The sequence below is a fragment of the Palaemon carinicauda genome, chromosome 6 (genome assembly GCF_036898095.1).
Source record: "Palaemon carinicauda isolate YSFRI2023 chromosome 6, ASM3689809v2, whole genome shotgun sequence".
In the NCBI taxonomy this organism is placed as follows: domain Eukaryota; kingdom Metazoa; phylum Arthropoda; class Malacostraca; order Decapoda; family Palaemonidae; genus Palaemon; species Palaemon carinicauda.
In genome coordinates, this window is record NC_090730.1 from 119,508,437 (window position 1) to 119,526,012 (window position 17,576).

The 17,576-nt window shown below is 42.3% G+C and overlaps 1 protein-coding gene across 2 annotated transcripts in view; it reads right to left on the bottom strand.

The window, feature by feature from the left end:
• LOC137642632 (histidine protein methyltransferase 1 homolog) overlaps positions 1-17,576 on the bottom strand; it is a 232,482-nt gene that overhangs the window by 49,255 nt on the left and 165,651 nt on the right. For both annotated transcript variants that reach the window (XM_068375372.1, XM_068375371.1), the window contains exons 3-4: positions 9,110-9,249; positions 8,877-8,991 (exon numbers count right to left, since the gene is read on the bottom strand). In XM_068375372.1, the coding sequence (XP_068231473.1) occupies positions 8,877-8,991; positions 9,110-9,249 (255 nt within the window). The remainder of the gene's footprint in view (positions 1-8,876; positions 8,992-9,109; positions 9,250-17,576) is intronic.

The window sequence follows — 17,576 nt, forward strand, 5'->3', positions numbered from 1 at the left end:
CCAGGGGGACCGTGCCGATCTTATCGCTGACAAAGATCCTGCCGGTCGCGATAACCATATGCTCGGCATACCTCCAGGGGTTGGCATGTGAGCATGCAGGGAGATCCTTAACCGAGATCTTCTTCGGTTCTTTGGACCCCTTCATGGACCTGATGAACTCATGAGTTTCTTTCAGCCTGTCGTCCATAATAGCTTTGATCATCCGGAACATCTCTTGGGCGGATGGAATGGGTTCCGGGGTAGCGGAGGTAGACGGGAGAGACACTTCCGTCGGTGTAGGAGTAGGGGCGGTGATGGAAGGAGGAGCGACCTCTTGCTCCGACTCGGTGTATTCCACCTGGTCCTCTTCATCTTCCGCACCTTGGGCCATAAGGGTCTTCTCCGTGCCCTCCGAAATATCCGACATATGTTCGTCGTTCTCGGAATCCAGGTGGCACTCGTGCATGGACTGGGCCATGACTACGTCTGGTTCCACCGTAATTTGGACAGTGGGGATTAGTTCTTTGGGCACCACAGAATCGGGGGAGGCCTTTGGGAACAGAAGGGACCTCAATTCTTCAGTGGCCAGGTATGGTCCAGTGGCATTCTTCTGGAAGCCACGCACCCACTTGCGTAGCTTATCCGGAGAAGTGTCCCTGACCTCCGCTGAGGGAGGATTATGGAAGGCATCGACTAGGCGATCCTGGCAGACCATACAGCTCTGCGGGTCCCAGAACTTCAAATCCCCTTTCTTGTTGGCACAAGGGGCGTGAGTCCTACACGCCGTATGCCCGTAGAAGTGTGGGCGTTTCACAGCGCAGAAGTCGTAATCACACTTCATCTGCTCCTCCTGTAAAAGAAAGAGAAAATGAGTATGGGGGGAATCATAAGAATGACTCTTAAACTAAGTTAATATTAATCATTAATTTTAACTTGATAAGGGGTGTGATGCACAGAGGAAGGGTTGAGATAGGATAGAAACATACTCCGTGCATCCCGCCCGGCTGGTTACCGTAACCTTCATCCTTGGACAATCCGAGGTGACCGAAGGCACAGGATAGAATTCAAGTAGAAGTCCATAGGGCAGATAGAATTCTATGGGAATTGTCAAGGATATAAGGTTGGGACTGAGGCCACTCAGTTCCAAATTAGGGGACTAAAAGATCCCATAGGGTAACGGCTTCCGGCAACCAGCCGCGCTAAGATACACGCAGCATGCTGGAAATCTGTGATATGCAAGAAGACAGCATGATTACCAATAGAACAGTAATAAGATACTGATCCATTTACGTAAACAAGCCATCTGGTTGCAGTGTAGGGCTATCAATATCAGATGATAGCTAGTAGAAGGGGGTGCAAGTTGCCTTGACGCCTCCGGAAGGTTCCGGCAGACCGCCGGCACGCCGGAGGCCGCTCCAGCAGAGTTTCTGGCATTAGGACAGACAATATAGAAGTCAAGAGTAATACCAGGGTGGCGGCCGCCGGCACAGCGGCGGCACGCCGGCAGAGGGAGCGGCGGCTCTGGCAGCCGGAGGTTGCCGGCTTGGTGACAGGAACAAGGATGGTTATAGCAGAACCGGACTGCCGGCAGTGGATGCCGGCACTCCGGGGGCCGGCCGGCGGGCGGACGACCAAGCTATGAGGAAGGAGGGAGAGCCATCGGCTGGAAGCCGGCGGCAGGCGGCAGTCCCCCGGCACACGGAGGACTGGCGGCCGAGAGGATAAGGGATGAGTCACCAAGGTAGGAGGTGGGTATCACCCACAGTGGAGGCGGCAAGGGACCGGCACCCGGATAGTGAAAGAGACAGAAGGAGGGATGTAGGGGTCCGGCCACGGACCCCCAGACATCCCGCCTGAGTGGGTGTACCCATGATAGAGGCTGACTCTATCACCCAGAAGCAGGGGCCGCAGAGGACCGGGAGCTAAGGTAGCCCAAGGGAGGGCTAGGGGACACCCAAGAGCGGGGGGGGGGGGGGGGGGGGAGACCCCTGCATACAGAACACATCCAGTGGCTAACCCCATAGGACACTACGAAGGGTATATGTACCAAAGCGGACTGCACACAGAAGCTCAAGGTAGCCCTATCACTCCACCCTAAGGAGGAGTTGTAGGACAGGGGACAGATGGGTATAGACTAACCTAAGTATAGGCTAGGCCATACAAGAGATAGGTGGGGAGGGGAGAAGAGAAGGGTCTTCCATGGAGGGGGTTCTGTACCAGAGCGGCCACTGAGGAAGGGAGGACACTCCCTAGCCTAAGGTAAGGCAGCTTGACTGAAAATGGTGCATGGGTATAGTTTCAGCAAGGAACAGAACTAACCCCTCCAAAACCTAACCTAGAGCAGAGATGTACGTCCTGAACTAGGAAGGATGGAAGACATATCGCTATTGCAGGAAAAGTCGGAGACCTAGCCCTAGCAATAGAGGAAGGACTAGCCGTTCCTCACTCTCGGACGCAACCCTAAGGGGGGATCATTCCCTTAGGGAGGACAGAGAGGCGATAATATACTCTGATATGAGCTTGATCCCCTTACGTGGTAGGGGGAGCAAGGCTACACAGAGGGGATGCCCTAAGGCAGGGGATGAAGGAAGCATATAGGGGTCCTACATGTAGGTTAGGTTAGAAAGACACACTATCTAACCTGTCCCCTATATGGTCCCTGAAGGCGAAAACACTTGCATCACAGTCAATAGTATTGTAAAATAATGCCACTACCTTCATAAATAAGCCTAGGATCACTGATAAATATCATGCATGAACACTGATATAGGCGCTCTGGCCTGGGGGCTATAGTAGCCAGCTGGTATGGGGTCAATCGATGACCGATAAAAAGGCGTCAAAACACGATATAAAAGTTCCTAGCTATGAAGACTAAATAAACTAATAGTATCGATTAGTTAATAAGGCCGGAAGCGTTGTTGAGGCTAACTAAATAAGGCATGCAGAACAACAACGACGCCATAAAATGGCGGGTCCGGTTGAGGCACAGCTCTGCCACAAAACATCAAATATCTCGAAAAGTAAAATTTACTTTACGGTCAGAGCTTAACTAAACAATACTGGAACCTTGTACTCAACTTTCCAGAAGAAGGCGAGGCCGAAGGTAGCGACATGACGAAGATGCAGTGAGATAAAAAGAGCGTAGGGAAAATCCGTCTAAGATAGGCGAGCTACTAAACGAAGGATGAGGACGGACGTGACGTCATTTAGCAATGGCGCCCGTTTGTTTACGTCTCGAGTACCAAAAGTAGCCACGGACGAGATTAGCTGTGGAACGGCTCCCAGCTATTCTCCGCCCTTACACACCGAAGTGTTAACTCTGTTCGGCGTGTAGATAGCTATGTGGCGCGTTAATACATGCGTCCCCTGTTGATATACGATGTCTTATAAGGGAAACCTTTAGGATACTCGCTCCAGAAGTTAGAATTCTGTGATAACCTGTGGTTAAATTCTCTGGGAATATCTTAGTAGTTATTTACCCAAGGAAGCTACCAAAAAGGAACCTTCCATCAGGATGCCATGGCTTGAGCCCAAAAAAGATATTACATCAATATAGCCATTTTTTTTATTCTAATAATTCTAACTAAATAAAATGCTTCTAAATTTAATTTATAATAAAAGGAGTCAAACACTACTAAATGGAAATATAGAGTTGAAAATTATTAGAAAAAAAATATAATGAAAAGAAGGAAAGTAAATTGAGATCGAAAAGAAGGAAAATAAATTAAAGGGATAAAGTAAAATCGAATATAATGAGAGGGTAGAGGGAAATCATGATAAAGTAAAATTAAACAATCAAATTTGATATAATATTGACTTAATATTCTAAATAAGAAGTTAAATTTCAAGGATTTGGGATTGTGAAAGACAATAGAATGAAATTTAGAAGTTCATTTAGTGACATAGATGATCTAGGAGTTCATTAAGGAAGGGATGTAGAAATAGGAATTTGTATAATACTTTATTGTACAGTTACTGTATCAAACCCTACATTACAGTTAGTGGACTATGTGAAAACAGTGTATTATGTTGTTTGCAGTGCTATTCGACCGCACGTAGGTAATGGTGCTAAAGATCACTTACCCCAGGGCACTCACATTACGTGGTGGTCTCAATTAGCTATTTTAGTGTGATGATCGAGGGTTGACTATATGTATGTATGTATGTATGTATGTATGCATGTCTGTATGTATGATTATGTATGTATGTATAAATATTCATACATGTGTGTATATATATATATATATATATATATATATATGTGTATATATATATATATATATATATACAGTATATATATATATATATATATGTGTGTGTGTGTATGTATATACATATATACATATATATGATATAATATATATATGTATATATATATATATATATATATATATATATATATATATATATATATATATATATATCAACAACAAATGCAGCCATTTCTAGTCCACTGCAAGACAAAGGCCTCAGACAAGACAATTCATGTTTGGGATCTGGCCAGTTTTCATCACCATGCTGGCCTGTGCAGATTGGTGATAGTGGGACATTTTCGTTTGATCACTCACGGCAAACCAATCTAATATGGGTGGCCTTGACCAGGACAGCTTTGCTGATTTGTGGCAATATGCAAACTCTTCCACCACGTTAAGGTATCTCCACTCAGATATACTGTAAATGGACCACCTCATAAATGAATAATAATCTATTAGCTGATGGAAGAGGTCAATGTCCTCTATAAAGATGATGTACTGCCTCATGACCTTTAGCTTCTCTGTGGTTATTTCTTCATAGCCAAGCATGGATCTCCGTTAGACCCTTCACTTGTAGATGAACTTTCTTGGGGCTAGTATAGCATCCATTCGTAATCAGGCTAACTAGTCCGATATGATGCCAGCATATGATGGAGGTGTCTTTTCTCCTGAACGCCATCTCTCCACAACGTATGTCATGTTGTTTTACCATGACCTTCAGGAAATTCTATGTACCCCCTCACCAGATGGAGAGTGCCTATATAATGATTTCCATTCTCATAAAGCTCTTGTGCAAGACTAACAATATTGTAAAAGTTATCCACGTATACATGGTAACCTGTACCTACAGTAAGTGCTGATCCATTTGCATGAAAATTATGTTACGCACGGATAAAAACCACCATACTATATGATGAGTTCAAGGACATAAACTGACGGGGCTTCACACAGAAAACATGAATTTATACCATACTTTGCTCTGCTCATTGGATTATATACTGTACTTTGATTGGAAGATGCCCTTTCCACTTCAAAATTCTTTCATAAAGCGATAGATATTTTAGGATATAAAGACTCCAACATTTCTCAATAATGTACTCCATGACAGGGAAAATGACAAGCAACTTGTTGCTATCATCCTTAGGTATTGCCAACCTTTTAAAAATGAGAAAGTTCTTCCCTACCGCCTCAAAATGTCTATGTGACATCCATGTTGATAAATCTGCCAACTTATATGTTTTACTTCTTGCCCAGAATATCTCTAGTTCTGGCAGGCTAACAATTTCATCCATATTACAATACCTAAATATTTTGCAATGTCTATTACACTGCAATCACACTATACATAAGTAAAGCTCTGCATCTTCTCCCATGTGAATTTGGTGTGTCCGTTTGTTTCACCCATGAGGCAAACAAGAAACTCGGTGAAGAAAAAAAAATTAACTGAACCCAAGAGAAGTGGTTCGGATATGCACTGTCATTCCAAGGATAGAAGAGAAGGGATGCATAGGTGGTAGTGTGTGACCTTAGTCCACTCCTCATCTTCAATAATCTACTGTAGGTAGATGGGAGAGAGAGTGCACACACACTGGGGGTGTGTGTAAGAGTGAGCCGGAGGCTAAGCCACATCATGCCCCTTCTTTGCTTGTTTCTTTCGTTGGCCATAGATCTGATATGGTGGGACTGTCTGCTGATAAAGGAAGTCCGACAAAAATTATATCTTTCCCTTCCTTCTTCCTCGTCATCGCTTTCCCATTCATCCGATTCAGGATATTCATCCCTCATGAAATCATTGACTAAAGAATTCACATCTTCAACTCCTTCCTAATAATCTCTGGCACTTAACTCACTTGATTAATAATCACTATCAACCTTAGCATTCGCATAAATAACATTTTCATCATCATTTTTTTCTTTATTGCTCATTTCTTCTCATGCTCTCCATCAGACACGTAATCCTATTGCATTTTCACTGTCATTAATGTCACTTTCCGCCTGATAATTGGGTAGGGGTCAGTTGGATACCTTCATAAAGATTTCCCACAGGTATAAAATACTTTTACAGAGGCAACTCTTTCTCTCAGGCACCACTTGTTGATGCTTTCTCACACATGGCCACTACAGTTGCGTCTCCTTGTTTGTGGGATCTATCTTTGTGGATTTTGTCGTTCGCGATACAGAGAACAGTATAATCTATATAATAAAAAGCCACCCATTCGTGGTTTCAATGTGAGCACTCTCCAAGGACAATATTTTCAAACCAACCACACAAAGCAGAACAGCCAAATTTTATAGCTAACCTATGTAAACTATTCAATAATAAATCCTTTGTATAGTAATTCTAATACAGTAATAAAACTGATTAAAGGTTCATTCATACAATATATTTATGCAATATTTTATATATAATTGTAATTTACAATGCTAATGAAAAATATAAAGTATACATTGAATGTAAAATGTAAAAAAAAAAATCAATTGGAGTATTTCTAATTATTGTATGCTAGAATAACTTTCTAATACAAGAATTGTTATTTCAATGAACAAAAAACTAAGGAAATAACAATTTATATAGAATGTACGATAATTGTAACTTCTTATTTGTTAATGAAAAAAATGTATACTTTTTTTTTTTTAATAAATCTCTTTAAAATTACCATCAAGTGATGATATGAAATTTGTTCAATTATAATTATCTCAAGTTTTGATAAGTCACTTTGATCACCAGATTAAACAGGAAATTAATATTCCCCCTATAAGTGCCCCAGGTCGTAAATCGCTCACAGTCGTCAACCTTTACTAGCAGCTGTCAACCATCTTTTTTTTTTTTTTTTTTTTTTTTTTTTTTTTTTTTTTTTTTTCCTGACCACCGATAACTAATTAACAAATCGCAGGGGACAGGAAATTATGACAGGACATTTCATGTTTCTTATTTTATGCTATGTTTAATGGAATTTATTTTGAAAAAATACATCGGTTAAGAAATATGACCTAAAGGAAAAACATTTCTCTATGAAACATACAAAATGATACTTACTGTATATGCTTTAAGGCCAGGTGTCTGATAATACATGAAGAATTTCACTCATACATATAATTAAAACACGCTTGAATGTGTTTTAGTTTTCATTCCATTTACGCATTTAAACTAAAATGCTTGTATTAATATATCATGCAGGAAGGAATTAAATATTACAAAAAGGAAATAAGCTCAGAATAATTAGATACAAACGATGAAAAGAAGGGTAATTAATTATAGGGATAAGATTAAAATTTAACGTAAAGTGTTAATTCATGTACATGTAACATAAGGATTTTTACTGAGAGAGAGAGAGAGAGAGAGAGAGAGAGAGAGAGAGAGAGAGAGAGAGAGAGAGAGAGAGAGAGAGAGAGAGAGAGAGTTAGCTATTGCATTGCGTCACAGATTTTACTGCTAGAACTTCATAAACGTTAGTGATGTTCTAGTCATATTTATCTTAAGTTTCCTTAGTTGTGGTAGGATAAATATTCATACATTCATTGAAAAAGAACTACTAATAACAGTACTATGCTGTATACAAACCTTTAAAACACGGCATTCCATTTTGTCAGCTCAGACCTAATGTTTTAAGCAGACATTACCGCATTCTTAAAAATCATCAGCCATCAACTATTAGCGACTTTTTTTTCTTTTTTATTCTACAGTATTAGCGAGTTGTTACTTATACAAGGCATGGTGTGGCGATAACTTTCGTGTTGAGTCGTCTTACCTTGTGCTGAAGATGTGTAAATAATTTACAATTACCTCTGTGAAGTTATATGAACTAAATACCATGAAAGAAAGCATGTGAAAAGAATGTAGTGCAGTACAGTCAGTTACCTAGTGTGTTACTCAACCGCAGGTAGGCAATGGTCAGTGAGTTGGTAGGTTATAAGTTGACCCACTCTGGGGCTCCTGTCTCTTTTACTTGACTCCGCGAATGAGAGCTAACCATTATCAACATTGACGACCTGACACACTTTTGCCCTTTGGCATGGTACCAGGAACATCATTTTCCATTCTGATTTTAGCCTTAAATGATATCAAAACAATTCAATAATAAAACCTGAAAGTTGAATAATTCAAAATAAGGGAGATGTAATAGATAATCAATAGCACTTTTACTGAAACTTGTTGACAAATGTGAAACCCCCTGAAAACTGAGTCTGAGGCACAGTTCCATGCAATGGGCCTTCTCTCCAATTCTTAGGCTTCTTCAACATCGAAACACTGTACTCAACCCAGTACATCAAATAACTTTTTCCTCGAGAACTGTCATGATTTTTTTTTGTACTTTACAACTGGGCGCAGATTATGTCCACTGGCACCAAATAGAATGAGAATATAGGAACATGGAATACGTCCAATGGCACTTGAATCGTTAATAAAAGAAAGCTTGGTTACACAAAATTAGTTGAGCTTTGGTTGTATTAAAAAGTTTTAGTTTTCTGAGACTGAGGCCACGTTTTCACAAAAGTTTCAAGATTTAACATAGGCAATGGTTTGTAAGCATGGAATATTTAGGCAATGGTTTGTAACCATGGAATATTTTTTTTTTCTGTTAAGGAAATTTTGAGGCAATGGTTAGATAATTGAAACATACGTGTTTAAATTTGTTACCATACCTTCATACACAGCAGGTACAAGATCAGTGTTATCTGTAACCAGCGGTACAATATCTGCTGATGCTTCCATCTTCTTTAGCCTTTCTAAGGCTGATGTCATGCTTAGATACTTCAGCTGAAAATTCAAAAGCCAGAATAAGGCTTACTGGTATAATATTTTTTTCGATAAAATATGAAACTCAAAATGCTTTCAAAACAATAAGTTGTCTTGAACATTATTACATAAACCTTACCACAGTTTGGCCTATTGTTACTTCTTCCACTGTATTCTCCTCTGACAAAGCTTCTAGGTGTCTGTTCGTGACAGTATGAGATTGAGTTTGAAGCCATTTTCTATCTTCCTTCACTGTTTCATTCTGTAATCCTAAGTTCTCTGAAATATTGAAAATCTGATGAGTAAAACTATTATGGACCAAAATCAAATTTAATTTCCACGAACAAATTCACTTCTCAATGTTTCAGGGTTTTACATCATATTGATATTTGGCATTAATTCTATACATATATTTTTTATGCATAAACTCAACATTAATAGTCATAGTGAGCTGTGAATTATATATATATATATATATATATATATATATATATATATATATATATATATATATATATATATATATGTATCTATATATATCTATATATCTATATATATCTATATATCTATATATCTATATATCTATATCTATATCTATATCTATATCTATATCTATATCTATATCTATATCTATATATATATATATATATATATATATATATATATATATATATATATATATTATAAACGGATTTTGAGCAAAGCAAAAAATCTATTTTTGGGTGAGATAGCCATGTTATCCTGATGGAAGGTTCCTTAAGGTAGCTTTCTAAGGAATATTTGCTACAGTGATACTCCCAGAGAATTAACCATAGGTCTCCAGAATTCTAACTCCTGGCGCGAGTATCCTTAATATATCTTTAAGGATATCGCATAATATCAGGGGACGTATTTTTTTATACGACACATAGCAATCCTCACTCCGAATAGATTTTACTCTTTGAGGGGGAAGAATAGCGAACGAAGGGGAGCTGTTATCAAGGTACCCGGTGGACCCCCTCCCTGTACTGCAATGGCCCATCGTTCCTTGTTGCATTTAAGCAGGAATAGCTACAGATAGAGTAGTTTCGAGTGGGGTCATTTTAAGAAAGAAGGGTGGGTCCATAAGGACGACATGGCTATCTCACCCAAAAATTGATTTTTTGCTTTGCTCCAAATCCGTTTTTTGGGCTCAGCCATGTCGTCCTGATGGAAGATTACCAGAGAATTAACTTGAAAGTACTATATCTGTGGGTTTGTCCTTTACTTTGAATGAGTTCCTTATATGGTCTCCTAGACCGTTTAATATGACATTACCGTTATCTGTTATATCCACTAAGCTTGGAACTAGCTTAGGGCTTCCTGCCCCTGCAGGGAAAGTGTCGACTTCGACTATAAGGATTCAAAGTTTGTATCTCCATAGGGACGGACGGTAATTCTTAGAGATTACCCTTTTCATACCTTGAAAATCTGTACTCTGATTTCAAGTTGGGCCCTTCTAGGGTTTAATTAAAACTCTAGTATGCTTTAATCATCTGTAACTTAGATAGCAGCAATAAGACGCAAATACGTTTAGTATTTTACCTTGTAACTAGATTATCAAATGTAGTTACAATCAGTATGAATCTGATCCGGCATTGAAACACATCAGGGTCCATATTTTCTCTTGTCGAAAAAATATGTAATTTCATTGAAATGTTGCCACTCAATGGAGATGTGAAACCAAATCTGACTGATTTGTACAGATTTTAGAAATGCCTGAACACCGTGACGCAACGTTCACTTGGCACTGGTGTTATCGGTCAGATATGCACCTGTATGGAACAGTGTGTTAATCATCGTTGTGATTTGCACTCGAGGTAAATGTACCCATGCACCCGATGTACTGGAAAGTCCCAAAGCAGTTCACTGTTCATCGCAGCGCTAGACTACGGGTTTTTTAACACTACCCGCCGCCACCACAACATGTTTTATTTCATGTATTTGCTTTATATAGTGTCTGTAAAAGACCTGGTTGATCTCCACCCAGTGTATGAGCGGAGTCTACCAAAGCACCTGTGTTGAAAGAAGTTCCGTGAAGAAGCAATTTTCTTTGGATCGTGACCTGTGGGTGAGCTGTCAGGATCCGCTCTGCAAATAAGTAGGTGAGCATTGCTCTCAGTTATTTTAGGGATAAATTTTGATCCTGAGGTTTTGCCTCGGAAGAGCTGTCCTTCCTTGAAGTCTGAAGTTCTACGAAGACACTCTACTGGGCATAGAGAGACATCTTCCTTCAGTGGGCAGATTCTCCAAGGACCCTACTTTTTGGTGGTTAGCTCATTCTCGGCCAGAAAGGCAGGATCAGGAAAGGGGTTCAGTTCTCCTGGTTAGGAACTGAATATAGCCTACATCCCTGACAGGGCCAATATTTCACTAACTCTAGCCCCTGAGGCTATTGCGAACAAAAAATTGACTTTCTGTGTTAGTTCCTTTAGGGTACAATCCTCATTGTTTAGGTTCGAAGCATAGTGCAAGACTTTGACCAACGACCATGTAATGGGCTTTGGAGGAGTTGCCAGCTTGGGTCTAGTGCATGCTTTGGCACCTTATAGAAGGTTTCGCTTGTGAGGTCCACCTCAATGGCATATAGAAGAGGTCTGGTCAGGGCCGATTTACACGCGGTTATCGTAGTGGAAGTCGGGCCTTGTTCAAGTAGGTAAATGAAGAAGGAGAGACAGAAATCTGTTGAAATTTCTGTTGGTCCCCTCATTTTCACAAGGGATACCCATTTCTTCCAAGACAATTCACATTGTGTCTTGCTTGAACTTGACTTGTACTCTACAATGAAGTTGGCCTCATTCTTCAAGATCCCAAACTTTTTGTTCGCTGCTAGGGCGAAAAAATCATGAGATGCAGGTTGTTGGTTCTCGAGGGAGAAATGTAAACAGGCGACTTCTGCACCAGTTTGGATAAAACTGGGTTCGGCAGAGGAAATAGCTTCAGTTTCAACTCTAGAACTAGAGGGAACCAACTGTTTTTGGGCCATTTAGGGGCCACTACAGCAGCTGTTCCTCTGAAGGATCTTAGCTTGTCGAGGACTTTTAGCAGGAGATTGGTTGGTGGAAACAGGTAAATTCGATTCCATCCGTTCCAGTCGAGAGACATGCCGTGTATTGCTTCTGCTTAAGGTTCTCGTAAGGGGCTACATAACAAGGTAGTTTCTTATTGTCGCTCATTGCGAAGAGGTCGATCTGCAATTCCAGGACTTTTATCGAAAATAAAGGAGAATGAGTCTGCGTCTACGAACCATTCTATCTCTATTGGCTTTCGCCTGGATAGAGCATCCGCCGTCACATCGCGGAACCCTTGAAGGTGAACTGCTGATAAATGCCATCTTCTCTTCCTTGCCAGGCGGAAGATGGCTAACATCACGTAATTAATGTGAGGTGAACTCGAGCCTTGTCGGTTTAGACATCTTACTATCAACTCGTTGTCCAAGACCAGTCTGATGTGGACTGATCCGCGTGGGGATAGTTTCTTAAACATTAGGAAGACTGCAATAGCCTCCAGTATGTTGATGTGAAAGGTTTTGAACTGGTGCAACCAATTCGCTGCACTTTAATTGGTGAGAATGGCTTCCCCATCCTTCCAGGGAGGCATCTGTGTGTATTACCACTGATGGTTGAGGTGGTTGTAAGGGAATTGTTCGTGTTAGGCTCTTGGCTGTTGACCATGGCCTTAGTAGCATGCGCAATCGGGTCAGTGTCAACCTTTGTTAATCTCTTCGAGCGTTCAATGCATATTTTCTCTTGACTCCTAACATATCCTTTAACTGTGCTTTTAGCACCGGGTCTGTCACTGCTGCGAACTAGAGAGAACCCAATACTCTTTCCTGTTGGCGTCTTGAAATCTCCTTGAGTTTCAGTAGTCTCTTGACAGATCCCGCTATCTCTCTCCTCTTCTTTGGTGGAATGGAGAGACGGAGTGACTGTAAGTTCCAATGGATTCTTAACCATTGAAACTCCTGAGCTGGAGAAAGGCGAGACTTCTCGTGGTTGATCTTGAAGCCTAGGTGCTCCAGGAACTGGATCACCTTTCTGGCTGCTTGTAGACAAGCTGTCTTGGATGCTGCCCACACCAGCCAATCATCCAGGTATGCTACTACCTGAATTCCTTCTAAGCGTAGTTGTTGGACGATTGTATCCGCAAGTTTTGTGAATATCCTTGGGGCTATATTTAGCCCAAAGGGCATGGCTGTGAAGACGTACTTCGTCTTCTGTAGCCTGAATCCTAGGTAGGAGGAGAGGGGGCAGCTGACTGGTAGGTGCCAGTAAGCATCTGCCAGGTCTTTTGAGACTGTGTATGCCCCTTTTGGCAGAAGGGTCCTTATGTGTTGTAAGGTAAGCATCCGGAACTTGTTGTTCTCAATGAACTTGAGTGGAGACAAGTCTAGAATGACTCTGAGTTTGTCCGAGTCCTTCTTGGGAACACAAAACAGCCTTCCCTGGAATTTGATGGACTTCACTTTCTTTATTACCTTTTTTTTCAAGAGTTCTGAGGTATATTCTTCCAATAAAGGGGTGGAGTGTTGGAAGAATTGAGGAAAAGGGGTGAAATTTTGTTCCATTTCCAACCGAGTCTATTCTTAATTAGGCTGTGGGCCTAGGGATCGAAGGTCCAACGATCCCGAAAGTGGAAGAGTCTCCCTCCTACCTGGAGCCTCTCATTGCTGAGATGTTCCTGAGGATTTATTTCCGTGACCGCGTCCTCCTCTACCCCTTGAGGGGTTTCTTGAGGAACCTCCTTTTGAGCCTCTACCTTTGTGGGATCGAAAGGTAGTTGTGTGCTTTTCAAAGCCTGGATTAAACGCAGGCGATTGAGCTACTAGCTGTTGGGGGACCATCTGGAAGGTGGTTTGCAGCTGAGCTACCATTTGAGGCACTGTGGCCATGGTCATGGTCGGAAGCTGTGCAGGTCTACGTGGTTTCTTTGTCTTCCTGTTCTTAGGTTGGGGACCACCGTCTGAGGATGATTTCTTCTTGGAAGACATGCCCCACTTTTGGAGAAGGTTCCTATTCTCTGTGGTGGCTTTGGCGATAACCTCCTGAACCACATCTTGTGGGAAAAGATCCTTGTCCCAGATACATGAAGTGATCAGCTTCCTGGGTTCGTGTTAGACCGTTGCCGCGGCAAACACATGCTCTATACAGGCCCTCCTGGACCTGACGAAGGCATACAAGTCCTTCACAAGGGTACCCATGTGAGACTTGGCTAAGACCATGTACATGTCTGGGGCGTTGGTAAGGCCTACACACATTTCCAGGCAGTTCTGAAGAGACAAAGAAGAGGCAAGTCTCTCTTTTGTCTCCTGTTCCCTTCTCAAAAGATGTTCCAGCAGCTTTGGAAGGTTCTCATTGAACTGCTGACCTGCTATCTCCGGATCCAGTTTAGAGATGGAGAAGGTTAGATGAACTTCTTTGCACTTCTCCTCGCAGGTAGGCATGGCTAGAGATAATGGTTTACATTCCTCTAGCACTGGGCATGGTTTGCCCGCATCGACTGCTCTCATGACACAGTCAAGAGCTTTCACCAAGATGGGGAAAGCTCTGGAGGAAGGAACAATGAAGGTAAGATGCCTATTGCTCAATGCTGAGACTTTGGAGTTGGTATATCCGGCTCCCTTTAGGGTCTTGGATAGGATAGCCTGTGCCTTGTCATGATCAAAGACAATGACTTCCTTCGGTTCTGTCTCCTCACAGAATGCTGGTTCATCCCGCAGTCTCACGTAACAATCTGGGTATGCAGAAAGGCTAGTTCAGAATTGGAGATCTTCAAGGGGTTTGGCCCCCAACTTCTCGGAGATATAGAGCTTCACATTCATCATGGGCATGTGCTCAGTGTACCTCCAGGGGTTGGTTTCTGAGCAGTGAGGTAAGTCAGAAACTCTAAGAGGCTTAGCAAAGCTTCTGGAAGCGCCAGAGCATTTCCCTTCTCTTACCTCTTTCTTCATCTCTTTGAGATCTTGCTTAATCTCCTGCTGTTCCTTCCGGAACACTGCCATCATCTGCTGAATCAACTCTAGGAGCCCTTCGCTCCTGCCAATCTGCACATCCGGATGGGGAGTTGGGGCTGAAGAGGTTGACGGCACAGGTTGATATGCCGTCATGGAAAACTGAGGGTCCTCAGTTACTGTCGATACGGATCCATCTTCCTCCGTAGGTGGTTGAACCACATCTTCAGGGTCTTCTTGTAGAAGGTCCTTTTCGGTGTCGGTAGACACCTCCGACATCTGTTCCTGGTGGATGTCCATGCCTTCCAGTGCCTTATTAATGTCTGCGTCCACTGTCAGTTGGATGAAGGGAGGCTTGACCTGTACCTGGGGCACAACCGCGTTGGATTGGGCCTTAGGGAACAGAAGGCACCTCAAAGCTTCATTAGGTAGGTAAGGTCCCTGAGAGTTCTTTTGGAACCCTCTTACCCACCTCTGAAGAGTTTCTCTTGCTGTATCTCTTGACTCTGTAGTGTCAGGGATAGCTTCTCCAAATCCTTCGGTCATCAGAGCCGAGCAGATGGAGCAACCCATCGGGTCCCAGTACCTAAGGGATCCAGATATGATGCAGCAGGGGGCATGCGACCTGCTCATCATATTCCCATAAAAGTCCTCACTCTTGTGGTTGCAGAACACGACTGCACACTTCACTGTTGGCTCCTCCTGTAAGGAAAGAAAAGGTGAAATGAGTATAGGAAAATTTATATCATTGATACAAATGCATATTTAAAATAGTAATACTTACTATTATCTAATAGCTTACGATAGTAAGCTAGAAAGGAAATAGGAAAGACACATATCTGTATTTCCTCTCCCATGCAATTGCTGTGACCTCCGTCAATATTAATATTCTAATTTCCCTATAAGGGAAAATACAGAGTGGAATAACTCCCGTACGTAGAGCCAGAGTCAGTGAATATTTACACTAACTCCTCCACTTGTAAAATATTAATACTGAACGGTGATTTATAAGTGTCCCGATAATCAAAAGATTCATCAGGGTGTTGAAGGAATACTTCACCTCAACATTTAATACGGTCCCAACAATAGACTGTGAAAGGACACAGAGAGTATGTTAGAATTACTTGTACTACTGTATCATTGTATACTGTAGTTTTCTAACTGCTATATTATTATACACTGCAGATATACTGGCTACTGTATTGTGATATACTGGAGTTTTACCGGTATACTACCGGGGTTAGGCTAGTTCCTGGTGGCACTAACCGATAGAGAGAGAGAAAGAATGGAAAGGAGGATTCCATATTATTATGGTTTAGCACAATAATTGGAAGTGTAGGAGGGCTACTGTGACCTACTACCTCCTTCCCAGAATGAGAGTTCTAATGGAAGGGGAGGAATGCACTTGGTTCTAGCATCCATCCAGCCACAACTTTTGCTGCCAGCTGTACTTCCGGTTGCAAGGTTTGTGGACGGCAGTCCAAGAGAGGACTGAAGAATTCTCAACAGTTTAATGGGTTTCCCACCGGCAGCCGTCAGGGCTGGCTCAGCCTTTCCCCCGAGGCATTCACTTCCATGAAGGAAGGACATAAGGGGGAGCTGGCCTAGGCGGTAACCCAACCCCCGCTTGTAAGAACCCGGCCGGCAACTCCGTCAACCCGGCACGCCGGGATGATTGTAGAATACCGGCCAAAGGAATATTGTGATGGCTAGACCGACACTAAAGGACAGAGGGGGGAGGGAAAAGGGTCTTATAGTTTGCAGGGGAGAAAGGCGATGGCAAGTATGCCACCCACTTTCGGCTGTAAACCAAGGAAGCATGGCTTCCTGTGCCGATGCCGTCGTGGGCGGCAGAGGAAAAAGAATTCCCCTGTCGGCAACATTGTCGGTTATAAGACAAGTCTTATAGTCTACAAGGGAGAAAGACGGCGGCAGGTATGCCGCCTACTTTCGGTTGTAGACTAAGGAAGCATAGCTTCCCACGCCATCAACAACGTGGGCGGCAGAGGAATCACAATTCCCCTGCCGTTGACATTGCCGGCTGCAAGACAATACACCGCCGGGATACCCGGCGGCAAAGAAGATCGACGGTAAAAACTATCCAAGTCAAGACAGATTAACTACTCGATGGCAATGACGAAAGATAGGGTTGCCGCATGGGATGGCGACGCTCAGGGGGGAAGATGGGTTCATCCTCTTTTCTCGAAAAGAGAAACGTATCGAATTATACCAATAATTCTAGGGGATATATATATCCCCAACCGAATTAATAGGAATGATATAAAAGGCTAAACAATGGGATTAACATTACTAACGTATACCAAACGGGTTAGGCTAGCCTAACTCGAGTGGGGACCGCGGCTACGAGTGATACCCCCGTGGTCCTATAGTATACAAAAGTAACGTTATATTTTGGAAGAGGAAATATTATATAGTATATGCAATCTTCACTAGTATAATTTAGCATAATTAGCTAAAAATTGTCTTTATAGCTAAATACCGGGAGCATCGCACTACTAACTAAATAATTGCATTTATGACGTGCGACAGCGGCCTCAAAATGGCCGCCTCCGGGGATGGCTGTGCTCCACTTAACACATCTAAATTATGCTAATTCAACTGTGAGAAGGGAGCTAAA